We start from the raw sequence: 27,890 nt of genomic DNA on the forward strand, positions 1-27,890 counted from the left end.
GTAACTTAACTCCATTGGGGTTTTAACACCAGCACAGTTGTCCATTTTAAACCTTTCCAGCAACTGCTGGATCTTAGCTTCTTGGCTGAGCCAATAGTTCCCATTTTCATCTTGCTGAATTTTAACTCCTAGATAAACAGATACATTGCCTAGTGATTTTATCTGAAACCTTTCTCCAAGCTTTGTGGCAAATTGTTGTGCAAGTTTATCATCCTTTCCACTGTATAATAAATCGTCAACAAATATCAAGACTGCTTCTTGTTCACATCCCGAGCCTTTTAGATAAAGACACGCATCTGCTGCGCTCTTTCTGAACCCCATGCTCTCTAGAGCATCGTTTAAGCAGGAATTCCAATTACGGGCGGACTGTTTCAACCCATAAATGGATTTGTGTAGGCGCCAGACCTGGTTTGGCTTGTCTCCTTCAAAACCCGGTGGTGGTGTCATATAGACTTCCTCCTGTAAGTCTGCGTTTAAATAAGCCACATTGACATCAAAATGAAACAGCTTATTTCCCTTCTTAGCTGAAGAGGCTAAAAGTATTCTTAATGACTCCGATCTTGAAGTAGGTGCATAGATTTGAGAATAGTGAACACCTTTGCGCTGCGAAAACCCTTTTGCAACTAGTCGGGCTTTATATTGCAATTCTTCAGTAGTTGTGGGCTTTAAACGATATACCCATCGACAACCTACAGCTTGTTGCCCTTTCGGAAGCTCTGTACTTGTAAACACACCGAGAGACTTCATTGAAGCCATCTCCTTTTCCATTGCTTCCTGCCACTTTACGGCTTCTGAGCTTGGAAGCTGTTGTACATCCATATAGCTATCTGGCTCACACTGTGCCATATTTACGTATACACTTGTCACCTTAAACCGCTCTGGCGGCTTGCCCTTTGTGGCACGATTTGACCTGCGCAATTGTTCCTCTTGTGCCCCCTCTGACCGTTGGCTGTCAGAATCTGTCTCAGACTTTATACCTGGATGTGCCTCTAGGGATAAAGACCTCCGTTTAGATACCTCCCTTGGGCTTGGTGTTGCAGGTGACCTGCTTCGCTTTTGCTGTCTGCTAGGCCTACTGACTGGCGATGTTGGAACACTCCTAGATTCTGGCTTTTCTACCTTAGGAGAAGAACCTTGTGCCTGGTCAGAATCTGCATCTGAACCATGTGCACCATCCTCTTCTGGCTCACTACTCTCTGGACTTTCATTCTCAGCATAAATGCCTAAATCATCTCTCAAAATGTCAGGGTTAACATGTAAGTGAGTCCATCCAGATTGCTCACAAAATTCAGCGCTCCTACTGAGGACCACTCTTGTAGTATCCCCATTTGGGTTCACGAACCTCCAAGATTTGGCGTGTGGTTCGTACCCACAAAAGATGAGTTTCCTAGCCCTTGGACCTCCCTTTTTCCTTAACGCTTTTGGGATAAGTACATAGGCTGGACATCCAAACACCCGAAAGTAATTAATTTTGGGCTTCTTCCCATATAAAGCAAAATAAGGGGTGGTGCCAATTACAGAATTATATACTCGGTTCAGAATATGAGTAGCCGCCTGCCAGGCTTCCGCCCAGTAACTTTGAGGGAGTTTAGCATCAAACAACATAGAGTTTGCCAACTCTTGCAGAACCCTGTTTTTACGTTCGGCCACGCCTCCTTCTTGGGGGGAATAAGGTGTAGACAGACGATGCTTAATTCCCTTTTTCTTAAAGAAATTCTGCAACACAGACCCGGTAAATTCTGACCCTCTGTCTGTCTGAAAAGCAAGTACTCTAGTACCGAATTCAAGTTCCACTGCATGAACCCAATTTTTAACTGTTTCTGCAGTATCTGCTTTTGTTTTGAGAGGAAAAAACCATGTAACCTTTGTTTTGTCATCCGAGAGACACAGTGCATACCTCGAACCTCCCATGCTAGTAACAGGCATTGGGCCACATAGATCCATATGCACAAGTTGGAATACTTTGTCAGATTTCCTATCTGAACTGGGATAGCTGCATCTATGAACCTTCGCCCTTTTGCATGCAGTACAATCCAAATACTTAGTACATTTGTTCATTTTGCACCCTTCTGATAATTCAGGTTGCCTTTTAACATACTGAAAATTAATATGTCCCAGACGGCGGTGCCATAAATGGACACAAGAATTATGGGTAGGTGAGTTCACACAACCAGCATGAACCTGTTCAACTTCATCTGGACTTGTCTCAAAATAATATAACCCATCTCTGCATTCCACCTGCAAAAGAGATACGTTATTCTTTGAAATAGTGCAAACCCCATTTTCAAACACAGTTTTAAACCCATTTCTATCAAGTTCTGACACAGACAAAATACACCCCTTCAATCCCTTTAGCACGTAGGCATCAATTTCTGTTTGCAAACATTTCAAGAACACTGTGCCTACGGTCTCTAAGGAACGTTTAGTTGAATCTGCCATTGTCACAACTTTAAGGGTTTGCAAATGTCTGCAATTCTGCAAACGGACACTAGATGGCGCCACCAGGTGGTGAGATGCACCACTGTCGATCAACCAGCGTAGATTGCTGCCTTGGCCACGCCCTTGCATCAACGCCATTACTGAAGCCATGTGCTGTGTGCTGTGGGAGTAGCCACGACCTCCTCCTCTTCTTCGACGTCCCCTGGAACTCCTTGTCTGGTAACTAGGGGTAACGGCCTTGGTGCTGTCTTGACCAGGTTCACGTGTGCAATTCCTAATTAAATGGGAAGGGGAACCACAGCGAAAACAGTGTCTAGCTGCAAAAGCATTTACTGTGTGCTCAAACTCAGCATCAACACTCTTAGGCACAGCATAACTCCCCTTTAAAGACAAACCTCTTTCTCTTTGCCTCTTATCCTGTTCATCTGCAAGCCGAGATGAAATGTATTCAAGGGTTAATTCAGTTGAAGGCATAGCTTCCAAAGTTAGAGCTAGAGTCTCATAGCTTTTATCAAGAGAAGACAACAATATGTATGACTGCTGCTCCATAGAGAAAGGAATGCCCAGCTGTCTTAGTTGATTAAAGGCAGACACCATTTTGGCAATATGTTCTTTCACACACGCTCCCGGTTGGAGACGTAAATCAAACAAACATCTTGTAGCATGGATCTTGGCCCCCGCAGTGTTTCTGGAATTTAGCCGCTGCAGAACCGTCCAGACCTCATGCGTGTTCTTTAACTCAGAAACGTAAGGCATTTGCTCTGGTCCCACTGCCAAAACTAGTAGACCTTGGGCTTTCCTGTCACGTTTCTGTGAAGCTGCTGCTGTTGCTTTGTCTTCTGCAGACGCGTCTGCAGCTGCCTGTAAAGGCGGTGCTTCAGTACAACTCCACAACTCTTTTGCTTGCAACCAAACCCTCACTCTAGCCTTCCAATCTTGCCAATTTTTCCCATTGAGTCGCGTAAACGGGACAGAAAAACTTTCCTGGGACTCTGCCATCCTCCCTGGGGCTTAGGAACGATACTCACACACCTGTAGACCGTCTCCCAGCTGCTGAGGTGGCTCCTTGAGGAATAAGACGTCTTCCAGCGAGTACAAACTGCTCAGTGCCTGTTTAAAACTTTTCTAGGCACATTGCAGGACTCAAGCTGCTTTGAAAGCTTTCGTTGTCGGCAACCGCTTCTGACTTCGCTCCAGTCCTTGCATAAATCACTCTGAACTGCACTCCTTAGCTCCTTCTTGACGTACAAACGCCCATAACCTGTCCCATTAAACTTTAATTAGTTTAATGTAAATGCCCAGTGCGCTTCCATCGTCACAAGTCCCACTACAGCAGAGTATTTCGCACAGCAGTTGAAGAAGGGCAGGAGAGGCAGTATCTTTTCAAAGAGGAGTCTTGGAGCATGCGGTTTGTAACTCAAAGATAAGGTTTATTTACAAAAACAAAAAATAACCCTGGCGAAGAACCACACATCTCAGCAAACACGCCCAAAAAGGGGAGAAAAGAGGGGAGAACAAACACACAGGAGACTATTTATACAAACTCATGTTCCTGGAAGCCTAATGACCTCCAGCTGCTCAGTGATTAGAGCGTTTCTGCTACCCTTTAACCCTTTGATAGCAACATTTATCAGAGTGAATCAAAATATACTGTTTGCCACATCTCTATCTAGTACAGAATAGGTCCTAGGTGTCTTTTCCCACAGACTTTTGCATGTGCTTGTGATATGACAAAAAAATGAAAATAAAAATCAATGGATGCTAAAAGTAGAAACTTTTTTTTAAAAAAAAAGTATTGGCGATTAACCCATTTGGAATATGTTTTGCTTAGGTCAGCTCTGCAGTATAGTAGTTTATTACAGTAAATGGTTTGTTGATTTGTACTTCGATGATACAGACACAGGAAGGCAATGTGAAATACTATAAATTAAATATTTAGAATGAGACAGGAAGATAAGATGATGTAAGTGTTGTGCAGAATTTTTAGAAGGCTAGAGAAAGATAAGGCAGTATAGTTTACTGTCTTTGCTTCTTTCTTTTGATGACTGCTTCTTTTCCAGAGGATGCAATCTTAATCAAAACCTTACTTAAAATATGTAAAGAAACAATAACCTATCTCTGAGATGAAAAAAAAAGTCGCAGGAAATAAATGGGTTTCTTTCTGGGGTTATAAATTGGTGCTGTGTACGTTGGAGTGCAAGGTGAAGGCAGAATCCATTTGGTTTTTTGGAACCAGCTCTTTTATCTCTGAACTGATGTTGGGAACAGAGAAAATGTAAATTCTGTACTGAAATTTCAACAAAAGGCAGTGGGTGTTTCATAGGCAGAGGGTACTTGGGTTCTTTTAATTTCCACTCCTTTCCTGTACCTTATCAGTCATTTGTAATACGCTTTGATGCCCTTCTCTGTCTACTGAATGATAATCATAATAATGTTTAGTATTTCCAGAATGTTTCTCCCCTCTACCCCATAGAACTCAAAAGTGTTCTGCATACCTTATATCAGTGGTCCCTTTGAAGGATGTTGATACTCTTGGTTATCGCTGTTGCTACATCCAAGTTACACATGGAAAAAGCTAAGGCTGAGAGGTGGCAACTTGTCAGATAGGGCAATCCTAGTAAGGTCATGCCAGTGGAATGTTAACGCAGTTTAGTCGGGATCCTATTTGCTCTTTGCAGCAAAGTCAAGAGGAAAACAGTAGCAGCTCCCACGGTCACTCCTTCAGCAACCATGGCAAAATAGTTGGCTTCCGCTGATCATGGAGTGGTATGGTGGCAATGCACATACATAGCGCAAGCCGTGGAAGACATAAACCCACGCATAATAATGGGAACATACCTGCATGTCAAAACCCAGCCCTACACATAACACAACCTGGCAGATGCAAGGACACCATGACGCCCTCGCCAGTATCAAGCACAGTGGCACATGCAGCAAGTGCCTAGCAATCCAGAGATTCCAGAGATTCCTGGACGCAGGGTCTGGATCTCCCCTACTAGAAACCATCCTTTCAAGTGCAGAGTACGAAAGGAAATATACTCCAGCAATTAGGCTCAGCTTCGTGTTTTGGGTGTGGACGTCCTGGCCTTGACTTCTGCTAGCATTTGCTCCCTACCAGTTGCCAGGTGGCAGACTGCCTGCCCATCCATGGTGGTGGCTCCAAACAGAAGAGCCTACATAATGAACGGTCCTCATGAGTGCTTAGTGTATACACTGGAAGCAACATCATTATTGGTGGAAATACTATCAGTATCAGAACCAGGCTGCTCCTCAGTAGCATGCCACGAGAGACATGGAGACAGCAATGAACAGTTGTCAGCAACTGCAGCAAACTGCCTGAGCCTAGCAGTTCAGTAGGGATTGGTGATAACATGACTGAGAAGGGGGTGGTTTGTTCTCATGACTTTGACTGCAAAGTAGGGGGTGGAAGTTAAACAGTAAAAGGAGCACATAGGGAACAAAACTTGCGATAGCCTTAACCCAACCACCCACCCCTCTGTAGTATGCTGTTCTAAGTTTCCCAGCCTGGTTCTGATACTGATAGTGAACTGTGGAAGGCACAACATTCTTAAAGCTAATTTTGGTTTTAATATTCCAGGGCACCAAACATTTGAGGTGCAAATCAATGTAGAATTACTCCCATTTTCGTACTACTGGGAATATGGGAAGACATACTTTAGTCTTACCACACTATGTTTGGGCTATTTAACACATCATTCCAATAAAACAAAAAATTGTTGAAAAGTTGCAGGTGTGATTTGTAATCCAAATTTACAAATTAAAATTGCTCCTTCCTTCTTGCATCTCCAAATAGATTTAAAGTTACGTTAGTTTAAACAATTTGTCTGTAACTGTAAACTTTTCAAAATCCTTTTTGGTTTACCTCTCCATTCTCAGCTAATGTTGGTTAAGAAATTCTGTAATTTGAGTCAATAGAGAATTAATAGTTTTAAGAAGGATAGAAATGTGTTGGACAGAAGGCAAAATAACAAGAGAATGAATTCTGGCATTTGTCCAATTCAAATAACTAGCACTTTGCAGGGGCGGGCAAACTTAGGACTGAGGTCATAATATGGAAAAAGTCTGTTTCACAGACTTTTTACGTTGAATATGATCCAGGGTTTTGGTTGTGTGTGTGTTTAACGCAGATCCTATTAACATTTGAACACTGAAGCTCATCCAGGCAGGAGAGATTTTATAACATTGTCATTTGCTTTTTTTGCTTTTTAACTGCAAGGCTTCTCCAACTTTACTTTTAAATTGGTTTTTGAGAGTCAGTCCATGGGATCTAAATAAACTTCATTGTACAGAATGTGTATTTTATATGCTCATCAATTTTTATATTAGTCTATTTCTTTGAATTTACAAAAAGCAAGGAAATAGAAATAGAAATTTTAACCACTATATAATCATGTTATTCCGTTATGATCAGCTAAGAATTTTGAATTTTAAGTATTTTTCAGTTAAGTTAATGCATTTTAACAGACTAATTTTTATATCTAACAAGGCAAACTACTACATTACATTGCATCAAGATCTGGTCTTGGATTTGACTGAAGCTATTTATTTTTAATTGTGGTACATATAACTACTTGCATCGGTTAGGATGTTGTTGCAAGCAAATATAGTAGCCTTTGATTTTATAAGCCATAACTGGAGTCTCCGTTCTTCAGGGTAAGAGTGTTTCCAAATTATCGTTACAAATTGTAGATCCTGTATTAAACATGAGCCTTGGCTCTAAGTATTTATTTTGGTTTGGTATATTATGCATGCATGCAGTTCAGTTTATGATTTCTAAACTCTTGTTCAATTCTCCCATTGAAACTAGTGGGGCTTAATAGGAGTTAACTCTAGCCAAACCATGCCCACATTTTGAATGTGTTTCTTTTTCTGCAGAGTTTTGAAACTCAATTAGTGTCTCAAAGTGAACAAATTAATCAGACTAGAAATTGATTGAAGATTTTTTTCCTGCATATGTTTTTTAAAAGGTGTGTTACAAACTAAGCACAAACTGCATAATATATTCCAGTAGTAAGAGCAAATATTTTCATAAATGAATGGTGGATTCTCTTGGTGTCCTTTTTAAAACTGTACTTAATAATTTTACTGTTTTAAAAAAGGACACCAATAGACTTTTCCAGATGTTATTATTGTTGTTCTTTTTTTATGCAGTTTCCAGACAGGAATTCTTTTCTTTATGATTCAGGTGCTATGAGTTATATTCAGTCGACGATAGCAAAGCAAGTGGGAAGCAAAATATTGTAGGACTGAATCCAACTGCTGAGCAATCTCTTGCCAAGTGATTGATGAAATTTTTGTCATTGATTCTTTTTGTCAGGATTCATTGCATCATAAATTAAATTGTATATCCACTAAATATGGGTTCTGAGATAAATTAAGGACTCAGAATAGCTTGATGTTGTTTTTTTACAGTTATGCAGGATCTGTATAATATGCAACTATGAACAAAATACCTTTGTTCTCTTTCTAGTCATATAAGGTTCATTGAAAAGAACGTCAGCTTTAGACACAGGAAAGCTCGTTCTAAACATGGGCACATATCAGTAAATAAATGTTGTTATTAATTAAATATTTCAACAGATAAAATTTAGGCTGCAGGTTTTAGTATTACTCCACCAGGTCATTTCTTAGGAAGAGAGGTGGTGTTCACCATAAGACACTACTACTACTACTACTACTGCTTATTATTATTACTACTACTATTATTTTATTTATATGCTGTCCATCTGACTGGGTTACACCAGCCACTCTGTGTCACTCTCAATAAAATATTAAAAACACAATAAAACATCTACCATTAAAAACTTCCCTGTACAGGGCTGCCTTCAGATGTCTTCTAAAAGTCAAATCGTTGTTTATTTCCTTTACATCTGATGGGAGGGTGTTCCACAGGGAGGGCACCACTACCAAGAAGACCCTCTGCCTGGTTCCCTGTAACTTCACTTCTTGCAGTGAGGGAACCACCAGAAGGCCCTTGGATCTGGACCTCAGTGTCCAGTCTGGACAATGAAGGTAGATATGCTCCTTCAGGTATACAGGGCCAAGGCCATTCAGGTGCTTTAAAAGTCAGCACCAACACTTTAAACTGTGTTCATAATTGTACTGGGAGCCAATGCAGATCCTTTAGGACCGGTGTTATATGGTCCTGGCTGCTGCTCACAGTCACCAGTCTAGCTGCTGCATTCTGGATTAGTTGTAGTTTCCAAGTCACCTTCAAAGGTAGCTTCACATAGAGTGCATTGCAATAATTCAAGCAGGAGATAACCAGAGCATGTACCACTCTGGTGAGACAAAGCCCTACACTCCAGTTCCATGCAGAATGGAGCTTTCAGCTATTCATTACCCACATATATTAAACCTAGAAGTGATACTTGAGGAAATATACAGTTAAAAATCTTTGCATATGCTCTAACTAGAGGAAGAGATGTTCATTCTTTCCCTCATTCTTCCAGCACATGCTGAATACCAGAATACCAAGGAGTTACCCCATTCACTGAAACAGCAGCAATACTTTCTCAAGCACATTGAATATTGCATATCCAATTGCAAAGCAAAGTACCACATTTATCTCTGCTATAAAGTAGCTGGAGAAATGGTTGCTGTGGGAAAATATAACAATGAGAATCCACCTGGAGTCACTTCAGGCCAGGGCTAAGCCATATGTTTTCACAGTACAATTAAAAGCAGCAGTTTTAGGATGCTGATTCTATCCAGTCTTTTAATCTTACCTGTTCTGGAGCTGTTTGCCAGTCTTTTACAGTCACTGTTTCCTTCCTTATCCATTTACTTCCCCCTTCCTTCCTCACAGATCTCAGCCTATCAGGGATCATATATAGGATGCTCTAATGTTATGAAACTGGTCAGCTTTTGTGATGTCAGTAAAGGCAGGGAAACCTATTTTGAGTGAAGGACGTGCTTCCTATTTGGTCACGTGGACAATTCTAGCCAATCAGGAATTGTTATACAAGCCTAAGTCTTTTGCAGGAAACCCATAAAATGCCCCAAAGGGGTTTCTTATGATGATGTTGATGGCTTTAACAAATCAGGGGCTCTCTTTCTACTTCAGACATTACATTTTCCAATTTGGATGCCAGTCAGGTATACCTTATATTTCATAAAGTGAGAACTGAGTAGTATAGTAATTAGAAGTATGAGTACCATAGGACCCAATGGAATTTGTTTGCATGTAAACATGCATAGGATTTGTGCTATTAAATTCCTCTAGGAAGAATTTTAAAAACTAAAGTTATTGATTCAAGATGTGGGAAAACCTATTTCTGGTCAAGGCATTGCTTTTAGTTTCAGAAATGGTGTTTGCAGGATATGTTACTACATGTGAAGTCTGTTGTATAGGACATGATGTTTGGTAAATTGTTTTTTCAACTATTCCCAAGTTATTGGTGCATAACGCCAAGGTTGCAGGCTCTGTCCCCATATGGGACAGGGTTCCTTTCAACTCTAAATTTCTGTGATGAAGTTGTGGAATGCCTTCTTTTTAAAAAGGTGCTTCAATGAATAATAAGCTATGAGTCTAGTAGTATTTGATTTCCAACATTTTGCTATTGCTCAATATGGCATGGCTACTGCTAATTGCTTAAAGCCTCGCCTTCCATTCCATGTTTTATTATGACATTCCTTTTTAAAACATATTTTTTAACTATATGCTTCTTCTACATGGAATGCCCAGTGGACTTTCACCCAAGTTTTTCTATTTCATTTAAACAATGTAGTTTATTTAAATACTTTACGCCGTGGTTTGTAAGTGGTGTACAATGAGGTTGCAAAAGATTTGTGAAATCAGATAAAATTAACCATAGAATCGGGAGGGGGGTGACTTAAAATGCCTGCTGAAATTTTTAAAAGGCTTCATCAAGTGCTGGAACTTTAACAGGGAGTGGGCTTGCCTACTCTCAGCCAGGAGAATTGGGTCCTCAATACTGAACGCATGGCTCCTGCTGGATATGAATGAGCCATGAGGGACTGCTGACAGTGACGCTCAGAAAGACCTTAGTGATCAGGCAGGGGTATAAGGAATCAGGAAATCCTTGAGGTTTCCTGGACCAGATGTTGGACCAGGTCCAAGGATAGCACCACATAGAACGCAATGCAATAATAAGTCTTGAGATTAGCAGTGCATGAATCACTGTGGTTAGGTTAGCCCTTTCCAAGAACGGCCATAGTTGATAATATACCAGCCAAAAGACACCCCAGCCACTAAGTCTACCTGAGCCTCCAACGATAAAGATGAGTCTGGGAGCACCCCTGAGCTATGAACTTGCTCTTTCAGAGAGAGTTCAATGCCATCCAGAACAGGCAGCTTGGCAAGTCTTCCAGACACAGGAACTTCCAGCCTCCTCCACCTTCCCATTGTTCAAACTCTACTTATTCATCCTCATTTGACAAACAACTTTACATATTTTATTTTTGAAAGGGTGAGTTGCCTTCAAACCATCTTTCAGTGTGTGGAACATGTGCTTACATTATTCTAGAAAAAAAGGAAAGAAAAAGAATGAGTCAATTATTCAGTTGCCCCAATCTAGAAAATGAGCTTCCTGTGGGTGCGTTGAGGGATAAGAGCTTACATTTGAACACATATCCACATTCTGATTTTGTTCTGTGAACCGCCCTGAGACTTCCAGGTGGTATATAAATTCAGTCAATCAATCAATCAATTAATTAATTCAGGGCTGACAGACTGTGTGTAAATACTGCTGGGTCAAGATGTAAATAGAAGAAGTGCACAGTTTGCATAAATATCATTTCAAAAGAAGGGGGGTGACAGACACTCAGAAGGCAAAGGTTTGACCAGCAGATCACATCCTCAATTCTCTGAAGTGCAAAGATATACGTACAAGTTTTATTTTACAGCACTGTGGCCAAGTAGAACTATAGAAAAGTGAATGCCCTGGTAGGTGATCAGAACACATGACATCACTCAAAGCTGTGTCCCACATGAATGCAATGGAAACATTACAAGCAAGGAGAAAGAATTAATGTGCCAAATTGGAGCAGAATCCCAAGGAGGTGGATTCCTGAGGTAGAGAGCAGAATATCCATAATGCACATGGTAGGCATTACAAATGTGGTATTTTTAACATCTAAGGTCAATACATTTTCACTGGAAAACTTTTAAGTTTGTGTGAGCTACTTAATTGTTTTGCTGTTTGTTGGGTGATGAAGTCTACAGGCTTCTTTCTTCGCACTTACCTGAATTTTGTGATGCAGTTTTCCAACCAGTGTTCACAAAAACGTATGTACTGTATTAGGGGAAAGTGTGCATAAAAATAACAATAAAACAAGATAGAAAAATGCATTGCATTAGGGGAAATTGCTTGCAAAAAAATGTGTGCACAAGTCAGTTGCATATAGATGTGTATAATTAGGAGAAAATCACACCAAAATGCTGAAGAATTTTCATAAGGATTATAAATAAGAAACAAAAGATTGCTGCAGAAATGTGGAAAACTGGCTTTAAGATTGGAAGCTGAGAAAACCAAAATTGGCAGATTCTTCCACCCTTGTGGGTGACCAAGCCCAAAACACTTTCTCTGCTTCTTGAGTTTGTAGCCAAGTCCAGAGCCATGAGTAAAGACTCAGGTATGCGCTTGTGCAAACAGGTGGTCAGTTTCCAAAAGGTGGCAGTCCAGGACAGGCAAGGCAAAGCACAAGAGTCCCTTCACTTTAGTGATGAGTTGCTCAGGGGAAAGTACCAAGAGTTGCAGAGGGCAAGGCAAGCCTCTGTCGGCTCCCCTAAACAGCAGGTTTCTCTGATCTGAAGTTAAAGATCCTGACATCATTACATGTGATGTTAACTATAAATCAGGTTCAAGACTATGGCACATAGGGAGGTAAGATGACCTTTTACTATGAACCTCAGTTCCAGGGAAAATCTCACTGAAAGGCTGCTATTTGTTGTATGAAATCACATAGTAGGAAATTGGTTTTCTTGTAACAAAGTTTTCTCTGTTTCGCCAACTAATAATGTAGAATAAATGCATCATATGGATATTTTTCAGCTGTTAACTTTTACTGATTGCATAATGTATAACCACTCATGTTTTTCAAAGAACCACTTATTTACAGCAGAAAAAATTGCACATATAAAACTCAAAACTAGTGATTTTTTTTACTTTCTTTTATAACTAATTAGGCTGAAGTACAGCATACAACCAATTAAACATAAGAATTTCACAGAATCAATATCTTGTTTTAAATGTCAGCTAATTAGCTTGTTTACTGCAGTCTCTTGATGCAGCAACTATAACATTACCTCTGAAATGTATCATACAGAATTAATTGGTTGTTTAGAAAACTCTCTAAATGAATTTGCTTGAATCAAGAATCTTTAACAGGATGTTCACAATGACCTCAGTGCTTAAACCCTTTCATAGGGGAGGGGTTCAATTAAGATCTGATTAAAGAGCCACAGTTTTAAATCTGACGAATTAATGAATTGATCCTTCAAATTAATCATTCTTTTTGGCCCTAACACAAACTGGATAAAACTTGAGCTTTAGGTCTTAACCTGAAATACTATTTTTAATGTATATAATATCCATGGTGTTTTCCAGAGAAAAAGCAAATCCCTTTCTTAAAGGTACCACAGAACCTGCTCTTTTTCATCATTCCAACAGCAAAGCCCCTGATTTATGCTCAGATCATCTCCTGCCCAGACTTCTACATCTCTCTCTCTCATCCCCCATCCTCTTTTGTCTGATCTCTCTTCAAACACAGCTGCTAAAACCATTGTATTTTGATTGCATCATGCTTCTTTTAAGATTATTCCACAGACTCTCCTCATCCCTTTCATTCAGCACAAACACCTTGTTCCTGGTCTCAAGAATCTCAATAGATATGCCTCACACTATTTTTCGGCTGTTATCTTTTTCAATTCATCTTTGCCTGGGACCTTTGTTCTTCTGATTTGTTTGACAAGATTTATATACTGCTTAATTGACAAAAAGCCTCTGAGCAGTTTTCCTACGTTATAATCTCTGAGGATGTCCCACATTATTCAGCCAGCCACATCTAATATCAAAAGCTGTCCCCCTAAGCTGTGCCAAATTTCTCAAAGGCCTACAAAATTTCTCTTGACTTCTCTTTTGCCCTGTTCATAAACTCTGCAACTTATTCCAGCAAACATATTGTGCCTTTCCCCTCTCATTTCCTGTTTTAACTCCCTCCCCCAATAATTCTACACCAGCGTTCTCCAACCTGATGCCCTCCAGATGCTTTCTATTACAGCTACCAGCATCCACAACCATTTGCGATGCTGGCAGGGGCTAATGGGAGCTGCAATGAAATAAAATATGAGCATCAAGTTGGGAAAAGTTGTCCTATGCTATAGACTTTTTGGAATAGGAATGGTTCTGTCTCTTATTTTGCTATGAGAGGCACTATGGGATTGAATCCAGACTAACTAATCTGTGTTCAGTTCCCATTGAAATAAATCAGGTGTAAATCACCATGCTGACCTAACCTGTTGAATTCAGCGGGACCCAAGTTCAACAGGAACTTAGTATGGATACAGCCCCATGGATATTCTACAAATGATATGTAGTACTCTATATAACTGTTCAGATCTCTTAATTTTGCTTTGCCATATCCAAGGTAAAAGTGTAAACCCGTGAAAATAGCTGAGGAAGCAAATTATTTTGAGGAAAGAAAGAGAAAGGCTTTGCAATTAACTTGACAGGAAGGGGGATACTGCACTTTCAGCAAGCTGGTAGGCAATTTGTAGAGTGTTAACACCACGGAAATAATATAATGTATCACCACATATTACGCCCTTCATGTTTAAAAATTAAGTAATATTTTCAAAAGGCAGCAGCAGGCTGTTACCAGAAATTGAAGGAGTATAAACTTACCAAAATAGCTGTTAATCACTAGCAACCAGAATGGACTCAATGGAATCGTAGGAAGCAAGATGTGACTAGGTAAACTGAGTAGCTCCCTTGGACACTTTATTGCTTAAACCTGTTTCTTCCTGCTGTGGTAAGTGATTAGTTCTGAAACTTTGGGAGGCTCCTTGACTGATGGGAATGTTTAGGCCAGTGCAGAGAAATAATCTTCTGGCAAGTGACCATCGTTCTTTCATTTTCATACATGCTCTCATTTTTATGTGGCCTCTTTGATCCTAAAGTGGGATTATGTTGTAGATCTCTTTCAAGCTTTGGACAGTAAACCTGTCATATTTAAGAAATTATTTTGCACTATCTACCGCCAAGGATATAGACAAGTGTTGTGGAACTGTATTATAATTATTTTGTCCTTTTTAGCAACGTTTTGAGAAAGGTTGGGTTCTATTTTGTTTCTTTTTAGAAAGTTTCTGCACTGAGTCCTGACTTGGTTTTGGTTGAGAGCCAGTGTGATGTAGTGGTTAAGAGCGGTAGACTTGTAATCTGGTGAACCGGGTTTGATTCCCCGCTCTGCTCCTCCACATGCAGCTGCTGGGTGACCTTGGGCTAGTCACACTTCTTTGAAGTCTCTCAGCCTCACTCACCTCATAGAGTGTTTGTTGTGGGGGAGGAAGGTAAAGGAGATTGTTAACCGCTTTGAGACTCCTTCGGGTAGTGATAAAGTGGGATAGATTGAGGGCACAAGGAGAAGGGGACGACAGAGGATGAGATGGTTGGACAGTGTTCTCGAAGCTACCAGCATGAGTTTGACCAAACTGCGGGAGGCAGTGGAAGACAGGAGTGCCTGGCGTGCTCTGGTCCATGGGATCACGAAGAGTCGGACATGACTAAACAACAACAACATCAAATCCAAACTCTTCTTCTTTAAGATCACATGCTGGGTGAGAGCGGTACACAATGAAAACTATTCAGTGGAGATGCAAATTTTGTTGAAAGTTGTTGTTGTTTAATCATTCTCCTCCCACTCCAAACCCCATCACAGAAATGGAAGTGTTAAATTGCCAGGACTTCTGAACCCTTAGTAAAGATCCAGAGTCCCTGGCAAACTACTATTTCAAGGAATCTTTATGCTGGGAATTTCCTGGTGGTAAGGCTTTGGGGCCTAAGGAGAACCCTGGACAACTGACCATCCTGTTGTTAATGCGACAAAAAATGGTTTCAGAGCAAACCACGGGCCCCCTCTATATGCTGGGCAAGCGGGTGGGATCCATTTCCCAGGCAGAAAGCCTAGGAAACTATCCCCCGGGCTTCCCCATCTGATCTTGGCAGTCCCACAATAAGGCCCACCAGAGAAGGTGAACAGATTTTTGGAGCAGCTCAGAATGCAAGGGTTTCCCCTTCAAAACAACAACAACAAAATTGGCAATGCCCAGAAAGCCAGCCCTTTCACCAGCCATTTATCCTTCCCCTTCTCCCACCTCTTTACCTAAACTTACCAAGTTGTGAGGACAGAAGAAAGCAAAGACAGAGGAAAGGGCTGGTGAAAACCAAGTGCTGTTTCTAAGCTGCTCCTCATTTTTCAGTGAAGATCTCTGAATCAACTTAGAGCCTGTGTTATTACGGCCGAGAAGTCTGGGAAGTGTAGCTGGTAGGTGAGTTGGGATAAATTAAAAACTACACTTTCTAGAATCAGGAATGGGATCCTAAAAGTTGAAGTGGAGAAATCCCTCCCCCCAGTTTTGGAAACCCTGAGGCATTTCGAGACAAGCCAATATTCAGAGGGGAGGAAGTCTAGCTCAACCCATTTCTGAAATCCCAGCTCCATCGCTAATTTCATATTCTGATAATGTGTCTACTCGGTCAGAGCTTGACTACACAGTCTACTCACCACATGAAAAGCAGCTCTGTGCAGCCAACCTCTGCCTCTAGAAAATTCTGAAGGCTCCTGGGGTTGGCGAGGGATAGGTAAATGCACATTAAGTGGAAACCACTGTTGGCCTCTTTTCCTGCTCCCCACCACCACCTCTACTTCGGCGTAATGGTGGGTCATATTCCCAGTTTCTTTCCAACTCCTAGGGGACAATTAGTTCCAACAGCTTCTTCCTGTGTGCTTGAGTGTGTGTGATTTCTGTCACCTCCAGCTTTCTCTGCCTGTTAGTGGAGTAGTCTCAGAATTCCCAACATGCACAACTTCTCACAAAGTAGGACTTTTCTGACATAGAGAGTGTAACATGTAGGCAGGCTCTTATTCAGCGTTGCATTTCAAAACGCAGTCAATACATTGGATATACGGTAATCAACATGACAGGAATGTAACAGTTCATTTACCAACCCTTAATGGCTTGGAAAGGAAAAGCAGAACTGTGAAGATGGATTCTACCCAGGTGGAAAATTGCAGCTATTTATTTCTCTTTACTGAGATTGCTAATTTTGTTACAGTGGATTGCAGCTTAGTTTTTCAACAATTTTGCTTTTATGTTTGGTAATTAAATCTTGCATTGCTATATTTACTTTACAGCAATGTCAATGCGGTGGGCTATACCATATCTGTACTATTTTAATTAGCATTTGCAGTATTCATTTGTGGTTTTTAGTATTGGAATTTAGGAATACAAATATGTGCTTTAACTTACTATTCTGTACTATTTTATGTGCCATCATTTTATGTACTAATAAGAAACTCAGTTCTCCAGTCCTTGCATAACCAAAGTAGAACCATCCAGAAACTCAAGTTGAGAGGTATAAATAAGGGAGCAATCCAGAGCACAAGAAGCTGTTGTAAAGCTAGCCAGGGTAAATTAAACCATCATAAAGTTACACCGGATTCACATTCCATTCAGCAGCAGGGCTACTGCTGCTTCTCAGCAGAGGGAAAACAAGCCTTTAAAATATTGTTCTATGCCAGGTAACACAATCCAGTTAAACTGGTTTAGGATCCATTCCAGCCTAAGTCCCACTGCATCCTAAGATACTCATCTCACTGGATCTTGCCATAGAATTGCCCCCTAAGGCTTCCAGGGGTAAACAAACAAACTGGAGGTGTGGAATGGAGCCACTAACTGGATTCCTGAACACACGCCCTCACACTGCAACACTCTGTTGCAGGTCACCCATTAATGACAAACTCTTTCTTCGTCTGCCTTTCTTACGTATCCAAAACAGCAAGAGGAGAGACACCAGCATATTTGAAGGACCCTTGGTGAAAGAGCAAAACAAGCAACCAAACTCAGCTGCAATCCACACTGAAAGCCTTTTCATTTGTGGCCCATCACTGTACTAGTATTATTGGCAAATGCTGTTGCCATTCATGAGGCATAATGTGGAATGCAGAATTGTATCTCCCTTTTTAAATAATGCCATCCTATGGGAAACACTGGCCTGTGAGTGCTTCAACTGCAAAACAGCCTTTACTAAAGGTGCTGCAGACTGTGAAGAAGTACAAACTCAGGACGGAAAGGAGAAATGAGCTAAGAGGAAGGCACGTTTGGCAAACCACTCACCATGATCAACACCCGCCCGGAAATTTATGTCCCCACTGTAGAAGGACGTGTGGATCCAGAATTGGCCTCCACAGTCACTTACGGACTCACTGTTAAGACTGTGTTCATGGAAGACAATCTTACTCGGCTAGGAGTGATCGACAAAGAAAGAAGAACGAAGAATATTGCTTATAAAGCCATGCCGCTGCAAAGTGTTATAAAAAAAAGTGGGAGGGTCTTAATTCACATGGGAAGTAGGAGGATTTTAAAAAATACAGTGCTACCTTGGGTTAAGAACTTAATTCATTCTGGAGGTCTATTCTTAACCTGAAACTGTTCTTAACATGAGGTACCACTTTAGCTAATGGGGCCTCCCGCTGCCGCCGCCCCGCCGCATGATTTCTGTTCTCATTCTGAAGCAAAGATCTTAACCCGAAGTACTATTTCTGGGTTAGCGGAGTCTGTAACCTGAAGCGTCTGTAACCTGAAGCGTCTGTAACCTGAGGTACCACTGTATAACAAAAAGTCATGAGCACCTGTATACAGTCAGTGAACCCAGGATGATGAGCTACTGATGCAGTTGGTGGAATGGAATGGAGTATCCTGTAGAATGGCATGGCTGGAAGAACTGAATAGGAATACTCCATGTCAGCATTTGCTGCAGGCCCCACTTGTACTCTAATGCACAATAGAAGGTTTCTAGAGACATCCTAGTGGGCTCCAGTGAAATATTTGCAAATTGCGTTTTGGTTGTTTTAATCGTTCACCTTCCTATGCAGGGGCAGAAGAACGGGGTGGGTGGGTGGGTGCACTCCACCATGGGTGTCACCGCTGAGGGGAGTGACATTTGGTGCACCACCCGCCCATGACTCCCAAGCCTACTGCGAGCCGTCGGGGGAAAGGGCGGAGCTGTGCCAACTTGATGGCGGCCTTCCCCCTTCGTTTTGACAGCTCAGGGGAGGCTTGGGAGTCGCGGGTGGGCGGTGTGCCATTGCCCCAGCTCCTGGGCTGCTTCCTGGGGGGGGGAGCCTCCTCCAAGCTGTCAAAAGGAAGAGGGAAGGGAGGAAGGCGTGCTGGCAAAGCAGCACAGCTCCCTCCCCTCCCCCCCCGCCCAGGAAACAGCCTGACATGGTGCCCCACCGGGACACTCATCCCGCCCCCTGGGATGCTCCCCCCAACCCAGGTGCACAGCATGGGTTCCAGAGCAGCTAGCTCCGCCTCTGTTCCTATGTTAGCAACAATCTTCTGGTTTTTTTTCTGTTTCCTTCTAAACAAATAAGTGTTGTGGTTTTCAAAAACACAGCAGCAAAATTGTACATTAGATTTTTAGCATGTGGAACTGTTTCAGTGATAGAGTTGCCGCAACAGCTTGTTTAAAATGGCAGCTTCGTTGATACTGTGTTAGCAGATTGTCCTAAATGAAATTCATACTTTGGATGTAGATATGCATTAGGCAAGGTTAACCATCTGTTATGTGATGGGAAGAGGATAAGAGCAGTAAATTTCACTTCATTAACACTGATTGAAACATGTGTCCACCCATTATTCATGAAGTATTTATGTTTTGATAGTTAGATATCTTTTATCTGTGTGTTTCAATAGATTAATCTTAGCACATATTTTTCAGAGGTATGCCTTTTCTTGGAGTTTGCAGTAGATGGTTCATTTTGCACAAATAAAAAAACCAGACTCTGCATGTTTTCCAGTCAATATTTATTGATGTTAGCTGATTTTACTGACAGTCAGAATGCATGCAAATTCTCTCAAAGAATAATGGGATCCCAACTAATGGGATATTCCTTTGAACTGATTTATTATTATTATTATTAAAGAAACACATGACCCAGTTTGCCACCTGTTTGTGATTCTAGGAAAATTACAAATATTATCACTTACCCTCTGTTTTCTATTTTCAATTCATGCCAAGCAGCTTCATAGGAATTCTGGTACTTGTCTGCTGCTTCAAGTTTAATAGATTTTATTTCACCTTTCAAATAAAAATATACCAGATCAGGGTCAAGCATTCTTAAGAAGCCTGGGATAACAAAAAGGTATTTGTCTGGCACTGAGAATATGACAGTGCAGATGCCAGGTACCCTTTCCTGAGGAGAACATTCCAGAAACATGATTCTGTCACTCAGAAGGCTCTCTACCCAGTCATCAAGCCAATACCTCAAGCAGTTAGCTTTGGTTAAGCACCAAGAGGAGATACACTTCAAAATACTTGGGAGCACAGGAAGCACATGACTACTGTGTAGTTAGACACTTTGAGGACCCCTGATGCTGTGTGAAGTGTTAATTGCCTCTAAGTTGGATTGTGACAGAGTCACACTTCTGGACTTAAGAGATAAATGATAGCAGTGACCAAAAAAATTGACTTCATGCAGAGTTGTCAAGCATTGTACTTTTTTCTTGTCTGTTATGTGAATTTCTACTAAGTAGAAATTATATTTCCTAGCCACTACTTTGCATACCATTTGGGGTAAATTTGCAGTGTTGAGGTCTGATTGCTATTCAAGTGTAACAGCATTTCCCCTCTCCTCAGTGGAAGCAAGTCTCATTGATGAATCTTTAGCACGCACCGAACTTTTTCTGGTTGCTTCTGGTGTCCACAGGATGGCACTCTGTCGTGATCCTAGTGGGGATAGGGCCTGTGTAGAAAGCAGAGTGACAAAGGCCTGGAAAGAAGGGAATAATATGTCCAGCACAGTGTTAGAAACTGAGATATGAAAACTTAGGTGCTAAATGGCACCTTAAACCTAAGTTACGGGTGCCACAACGGAATGTCTAGGCGCACTTTTTTATAACAAGAATACAAAGCTGAAAATGAATGAACTGCAGCTAAAATCTTACGCTTGTTTTAATCTGAAATCTTAAGTGCAGTACTGCTCCCAGAGCTCCGAAAAATTCTTGTATTAATGAAATTACCTGTCGCAAAATGCGCCTAGAACAATGGGACTTTCAAATGCTGGTCCAGCAGCCTCAGAAGTAGGATCGCAGCTCTCCCAAATGACAACATAGTTTGTTGCCTTTCAATGATGCTCTGGGGGAAAAGTTTCACTTTTCATCCAGACAGTACAGCGGCTGAAATGGGAATGGGAGGAACTTCACACACAACCCTTTACACACCTGTCTCCAGTCTCAAAACAGGGGTTGTAGGAGGAGCCACTAGAGCAGCTTGTGTGTGTTGAGTGGGATCTCTGCATATTGTGGAGGAGCGCTTTGTTCTTGTTTCTATACTGGCTTTTGATGATGTTTCTGTAAGTCGCTTTGAGCCACTTTTGTGGGGGGAAAGAGAGACCTATAAGCATCACTATGGATGATGATTTATACATTAGAAAAGGTGAAAAACCCTTCCCTCACAGATTCCTGAGCCAGTCAGGAGAAGCACTGCATGAACCGATAGCCTGGCTCCTGCATGAGACAACCAGCTGTTTCCTTGGGCAACTCATGTGATCAGTTCCCCCACACCCCATGCTATTTTGCCTGATATGCTAGCCCTGCCAGGTAGCATCCTCACAGGCCTCATACTCCCGCCTCTTCCTCTGCTTCCCTCCAAAATTGATCCTTCCCTCTAATATACTTAGCGGTGGCACCCATCACGTTTCTGTTCCCGGAAAGACCTGCCTCCCTTTGTACAGGAAAGCTGAGTGAATAGACGGTTGGTTGGTTGGTTGGTTGGTTGGTTGGTTGTTGTTATTGACCAGGCCTTGGCCTGGTGAAACCAGGACCTGGGTGCCCTCCACCACCCACGCGGTGTCATCCTTGAAGCCAGATCCATGTGTGCATTTGGTCCGATTCACCAACGTTCTTCTTACATCATAGTGCCACATAATTAAGAGGCTTTTATTATCTAAACTATTTTTTATTGGACTTAAATGTAGGTCATTTGTTGTTTTCTCTTTCCAGGATGTTAGAAGATGACCTCAAGTTGAGCAGTGATGAAGAGGAGAACGACCAGGTAACAAAACTAAAGGTTTTTATTAATATAAAAATTGCATGATCTAATGATAGAGGTATGCTGACAATGTCATAACTCATTTAAATATTTCATAAGAAGCATTTCATACAAAGCTGAGGATCAAGTTAATAATGTGTATAGAGTTATAGCTCTTGGATGGTATCCAATGGTGGCGCAACTAGAAGGCAGCTGACCTTTCCCTTCTCCTCGCTCATAAGACTTTCTCCTGGGAGTCAGGGCAGTCCTCTGAGCCGTGATGGCTCTGTCATATAGGGCTGAAGTAAAATGGGGGAATTGTCCTAAATCTAGTGAAGAGGTTTTGCTCCAGCCATGGCTGTACTGGCTGCAGTGGATGGGAGTTGTCATCCAAAACAAGTGGAGGGCAACCAGTTGTTAAAGTGCTAAAGAGGAAATGATATTTCCTCATAGCCTCTGCCTCTCTTTCTTCCTAGAAATAAAAGCACTGTAGGATGTCCCATGGGAACAAGCCCAGACAATAACATGGGATTTTCCAATGAAAGTGTATGGCTACAAGAGCAGATTGTGTGGTAGCATGAAAATGCTCTCAATGTGTTACGTTAAATAAATAAGCTTAAGAGTTAGAGAAGAAGCTATGAAGGAGGAGGAAGAGGAGAACAAAGTTGAGCTGATCATGTGTCAAGAAGCTTGCTGTAATTAATTAGCCACACACATTAGATAGATCCTTAATTTTAATTACCTAAATGTATTTTCCTCCTTTGCTCCTCATCATTTATCCAGTTAAAATCATAGTTAAAATTTTATAGGCAGTGATCAGAAGAGCTAATGTGGGGATAGAAATTTTTCCTGCTTGCCTATTTAATTCCACCGACTTTGGAGAAGAACTTACCTTTTTGATCCCCAATCAATATCTGAAGAGCTCACAATTAGCAGACCGCTTGGTAGTTAACATAAATCTGCAAGTTAAAACGACCCAATTCCCTTTGATTTATAATACATAGAGCAATAATTCTGCCATCATCCTTTCAGAAAAAGTCTGAAGCTTTGTGTCATGGAGATGTTAAAATCATACTTAAGATTGTTCAGTTGTCATGATTATTGCCTCTTGGTTCCCCTGAAGTGTGGAATGACACATGAAATATCCATATTTCGATTCTCTGTTCTTCAGTATAGAGGTCACTGGGCCGTTTAAATCAGTCTTGGGTGTATTACATTAAACAGTGATTGCTAACTATTATGCAAATATCCCTCCTTCCTTTCCTTCCTCCTTTCTACTTTGCTTCCTATCATTTTAGGATAGAACATTTTATAGAAGAAAGTAGAACTCTATAGGGAAGTAGTAAGCCACTGAAGTCAGTTGCGGAATTCATGTCAATCAGTGTTAAAAGAATTTGACTGACTAGTTTACATATGTGGAAAAATAATCTAACTTATTTTTACAACCTCAGGCTTGTAGGCAGTTTCCCCACCCTTCTGCAGGATGAGGTTGGTTGCCACTGAGGTTTTGTGGCTGTGAAAATTTATTGCCCACAGAGCCAATCCATCTGCATTCAGCAGCTTAGTCTGAATAAATAGAGCCATTGTGCTTGTCTGGAATATGTAACCAAAGTTCATCCAGTCTGTTTGCCTCTCACATCTCCTGAGGTTCATAAACGGCAACACCCTGGTATGTACTCTTGGCCTCTGCCAAAGAAATTGTGAAATTGTATAAATAGAAGCTAAAGAAGCAACCAAAATCCATCTTTAGAGACATGGCTTCAAAATGGAACTCTGGCTGTGAGTGAAAGAAAAAGAACTTTGTTGTAGTACTTTTCAAGTAGTAGCACTCACACACACACACACTTAGTAAGTATGTGCTAAAATATTATGATGAATTCAGATTACTTGAACAATCATACCAGGTAGGACTATACCTAGCATTTTCGCTCCAAGACTAAATAGCAGCTTCAGTGGGGCAGTGTTTTGTGGGAGCTGGGACTACAGTTAACCCCCACTTCCCCATATGTCAGCCCATCTTCCAATCCTGTTCATGCGCACGCATGACTGCTACTTAAAAGTTTTTAAACTTGTGTATCATCATCAAATGACATGTTTAACATAAGCAATACCATTAACTTGTTTTAATAAAATATAGTCGAAACCTTTCAGGGGACATTAAAGTTACTCTGCCACCTAAACCTTAGCCTTCCCTAAGGGCACGCTGATATAACTCCCAAGCTAAAATACTTTAAATCTCAGCATTCCAAGCCCAGATTAGCTATGACAGTTTTCATTAATAGTGTCTTAGTAGTAATGCATCTAAAATTGGCTAACAAGATTTTAATAGAAGATGGTTTAATGATTACGTTTAATGATTTCAGCAGCCATTGCCCTTTACAGCAGATGCTCATTATTTTTAAAAAACCGCCTTCTATGTATTGCTGTATGTCTGTGCCTGAAAGAAATGGTGCAGAGACCAGCTCTGTAGTACTGTGTGTACAACACAAAGAGACTTGATTTGAATGTGCTTAATAGAGATAAGGTCAAGTGTATATTCCACAGCGATGCGCTGAGAGTTCTATGCTTGTCATAAATTATGTAAAGTAAGCACTTGGATGGCATTAGAAAGGGAAGGGAATGTGGGCAGGAGCAGAGAGGGTTCGCCAGGAAGGGTTGCTGTTGCACAAGCTCGTTCATCTCTGTGAGCTCAGTGAATTTAGCATTGCTTGTGCAATTTACATTGTTTGGTAGGTGACACCCAAAGGCACTCCTGACAGTAAGAGGTGTTTGACAGTGGAATTTGCTGCCAAGGAGTGTGGTGGAGTCTCCTTCTTTGGAGGTCTTTAAGCAGAGGCTTGACAACCATATGTCAGGAGTGCTCTGATGGTGTTTCCTGCTTGGCAGGGGGTTGGACTCGATGGCCCTTGTGGTCTCTTCCAACTCTATGATTCTATGAAGGTGGAAGCACAGAAATGGTTATGCAGAACATAAGGTGACCTGCTTCCCTGATGATTCTATAGTCTGCACTGAACCTCCTTCTTTCATCATGTCCTCCTTTCCATTAGCAGACACCACCTGAGGACATATTCAGTCCAAAGTATGGGATAGTGCTGCTTCAGTGCACAAAACTAAATGTGCCTCCCCCATCTCAAGTTTTAGGCAAACTATCAAAACTGTGTCTGTCTGTCTGTCTGTCTGTCTGTCTATCATCTACCTATTTTTTCCCTCTTGCTATCCACTGCCTTGCAAAACGCTATATAAATATGGTGTGCAGTCCCTAAGGTGGTTGGATGGCGTCTTGTACACCTCCTTCTGGCAACTCCTGCAGCCAAGCTGGTGCCAAATGTATTGTTTCACTTTCCTTTGGACCACATCAGTGAGGCTGAGCAGGGGGCCTTATTGTCTTGGCAGCCCAGGACTTCCATACACACTGCCCAGGCTTGTGCCCCGGGGAGGTCACTTTGGTGCTGCTAACACAGCAAAAACAATGGAGGAGGCAGCAGTTACAAATTACTGGTGTCTGCAGCCACAGCAGGCCCTGTGATTCCCCAGTGGTTTGACTTCACACACCCCCCCCCTGAGGCACACTCCATTGTCTCTCGAGACACACCACCACCACAACAACAAACATCATCATCATCAACAACAACAACATATATTATTGAAGAATAAAATATATGCAATAATAAAAAGGAATATCATCATTTTTATAATGAACTAAGTTGATCATACATACACTTCAAACACCAATGACACCTTCTCCTCCCATTTATCATTTTTCCATTCAGGGCCATCTTTTTTTAAACTTACTCTCCCCCCCCTTTTTTTTAAATGCCTAGCTTTTGCAACACTTGTCTTCCACATTCACTGACTAAGCAGAGGCTGTTTCATTCTGCCCTTGCTTTTATTGTATGTCAATCATTTATATCATAAGCCACTTTGTAAGCCAGATTCTGTAATATGGAACATACTGGAGAAATGCTCATTAAGTCCATTACCATAGTTTTGGCCAGGTTACAGCAGTAGTGTAGCCTGTTTACTACCCAGCAAGTACAAGAAATAGGTTGCATTGATTGTTCTTCCCAACTATGAATTATCCCAGCCTATAATTAGGGTCCAGTCTATTTTCTCCTCTACATCAATAACTGGTGGACACCTCTCCCATCACATAGTTCTTCTTTATTGTTAAAAAGGAGTTAGTAAAGTTGTTAAATGGTAACATAGGTTTAAATGCCTGCAGATTCAAAGCTTAATGCAGCATATAGTATCTGGCCTCAGTATTAGCATTTCTTCAAATTTCTCTGACCATTGTAAGGCACAGGTCATCTCTTCCTCAGCTTCCTTTCAGCTTGTTCCATGCTTTGCTGTACTCTAATTACATTGAAGTTGCTCACTTTTCACTCCCAATTACAATGGAGGCATTCAGTTTCCCCTTTGATTTCCTTTCCCCAACAGATTGCAACTCATGGCAGTTTGGGGGTAGTTTGTTTTACCGACACTGAAACCTAAATATTTGCTGATTATTTCCTATACCTCTGACTTGTTGCAATAAAAGCTGGAGATAGAAGATGCAATCTGAAGAGAATGAGAACCACAAAATTATTACTGCTGTTAGAATACTTGTGTTGTCTCATGGACTTGAAGTACAGCTGGAACTTTTCCAGAGTGATTAATAGGCTGAGGGGAAATCAATCGACCTAGCGCTGAATGAATCTATATCCACTAATGGAGGGCTGGGGGAAGAGATGGACAAAATCTTGTATCTTACAATTTATGGCAACTGAGGTATCGAAGCTGAGCAATTCACCTGAAATTCTTCGCTCTGTATTCCCGACCATCAATGGTCCCCCCTCCCCCTCTCCTGCTTCTATCACAGCAGTATTGTTAAAATCCACTTGAGCAGAATCTCAACCCTTCTTTGTGTACAGTAGCAAGTTTCCTGAAATAACTGTATTGATTTCAAATAAAGATAAGGAGCTATAAACACAGCTTCAAGGGAACAGTTTTAGGTCAAATACCTGGGCTCAACATTCCTTATTTGCAACACACACACACACACACACACATACACGGTGTTTCCTGAATTTCTGGTTCTTATCTGTGAGCATTGTTGCTTATGTAGCTAAAAAAGCATCACCTGCCACAACAGGGGAGACAGGAGAAGACCCCAAGGTTTGCAAGAGTGCAAAAAGCCCGGGGGCGGGTGGATAGGAACTAAGCCAGAATGATAAACCAGTGGGGACTTAATATGCTTAGTGGCCCTGGAATGCTGTGCTGACTGACTCTGCGGTTGGCGGAAACAGAAAACCAGGTGCAAAGGGAAATGGGATGGAATATAATGAAGGAGCAAATGGCAGACTAAATGAAACAGTCAAACAGGAGTACGCCATGTTGTTTCAGATCTCGTTTGCTAGAATATACAGTGGTACCTTGGGTTAAGTACTTAATTCCTTCCGGAGGTCCGTTCTTAACCTGAAACTGTTCTTAACCTGAAGCACTACTTTAGCTAATGGGGCCTCCTGCTGCCGCCGCGCCGCCGGAGCACGATTTCTGTTCTCATCCTGAAGCAAAGTTCTTAACCTGAGGTACTATTTCTGGGTTAGCGGAGTCTGTAACCTGAAGCGTATGTAACCTGAGGTACCACTGTAATGTGTGCAAGGGTGCCATTGCTGTTCTGGTTTTTTGGACAACCCAGTGTTGCCCTTTGTTTTTAATAGTCACGAAGGAGATATAGATTGTGCTGTGGTAGCTACAGCTGCAACGAATACTTAGCAAATTGGAACTTGGGAAGTGACCTTATACATCCAGCTCAGTAGTGTCTGTATGCTGACTAGCGGCAGCTTTCTGGGGTTCCAGCCCTCCCCAGAAATGCTGGGACCTTCTCCATGCAAACCTGGTGCTCTACCACTGAGCTATAGCCCTTCCACAAACCCAGTCTGACTCTGTCTCCAGAGAAACAGGAGAGCATCCCCACCCCCCTGTTTTTTAATAGAAACGCCACCATGGTATTTTGTAGCCTGTAGAAAAAATATATTTCCCAGCTTGTTTCCACATACTTTTCCTGCAGATATTGGGGAACCTAAAGATTGGGGGTCAAATACAGCCCACCTGGTACCTCTATCTGTCCCTGAACACTGAGCAGGCCATGCTTTCTCTGCAAGCCACACTCCTCAT

At 41.5% G+C, this 27,890-nt stretch overlaps 1 protein-coding gene and 1 long non-coding RNA gene across 3 annotated transcripts in view; one reads left to right on the forward strand and one right to left on the reverse strand.

Moving 5' to 3' along the window:
• LOC310843142 overlaps positions 1-9,275 on the reverse strand; it is a 102,428-nt gene extending 93,153 nt beyond the window's left edge. For both annotated transcript variants that reach the window (XR_014563526.1, XR_014563527.1), the window contains exon 1: positions 9,189-9,275. This is a non-coding gene — a long non-coding RNA (uncharacterized lncRNA). The remainder of the gene's footprint in view (positions 1-9,188) is intronic.
• The window catches only part of AFF3 (ALF transcription elongation factor 3), a 223,992-nt gene that overhangs the window by 133,325 nt on the left and 62,777 nt on the right, over positions 1-27,890 (forward strand). The window contains exon 8 of the mRNA XM_083735433.1: positions 21,707-21,758. Coding sequence (XP_083591559.1) covers positions 21,707-21,758 — 52 coding nt within the window. The remainder of the gene's footprint in view (positions 1-21,706; positions 21,759-27,890) is intronic.

The sequence above is a fragment of the Podarcis gaigeae genome (assembly GCF_964106915.1).
Source record: "Podarcis gaigeae genome assembly, chromosome: 4".
NCBI classification, from domain to species: domain Eukaryota; kingdom Metazoa; phylum Chordata; class Lepidosauria; order Squamata; family Lacertidae; genus Podarcis; species Podarcis gaigeae.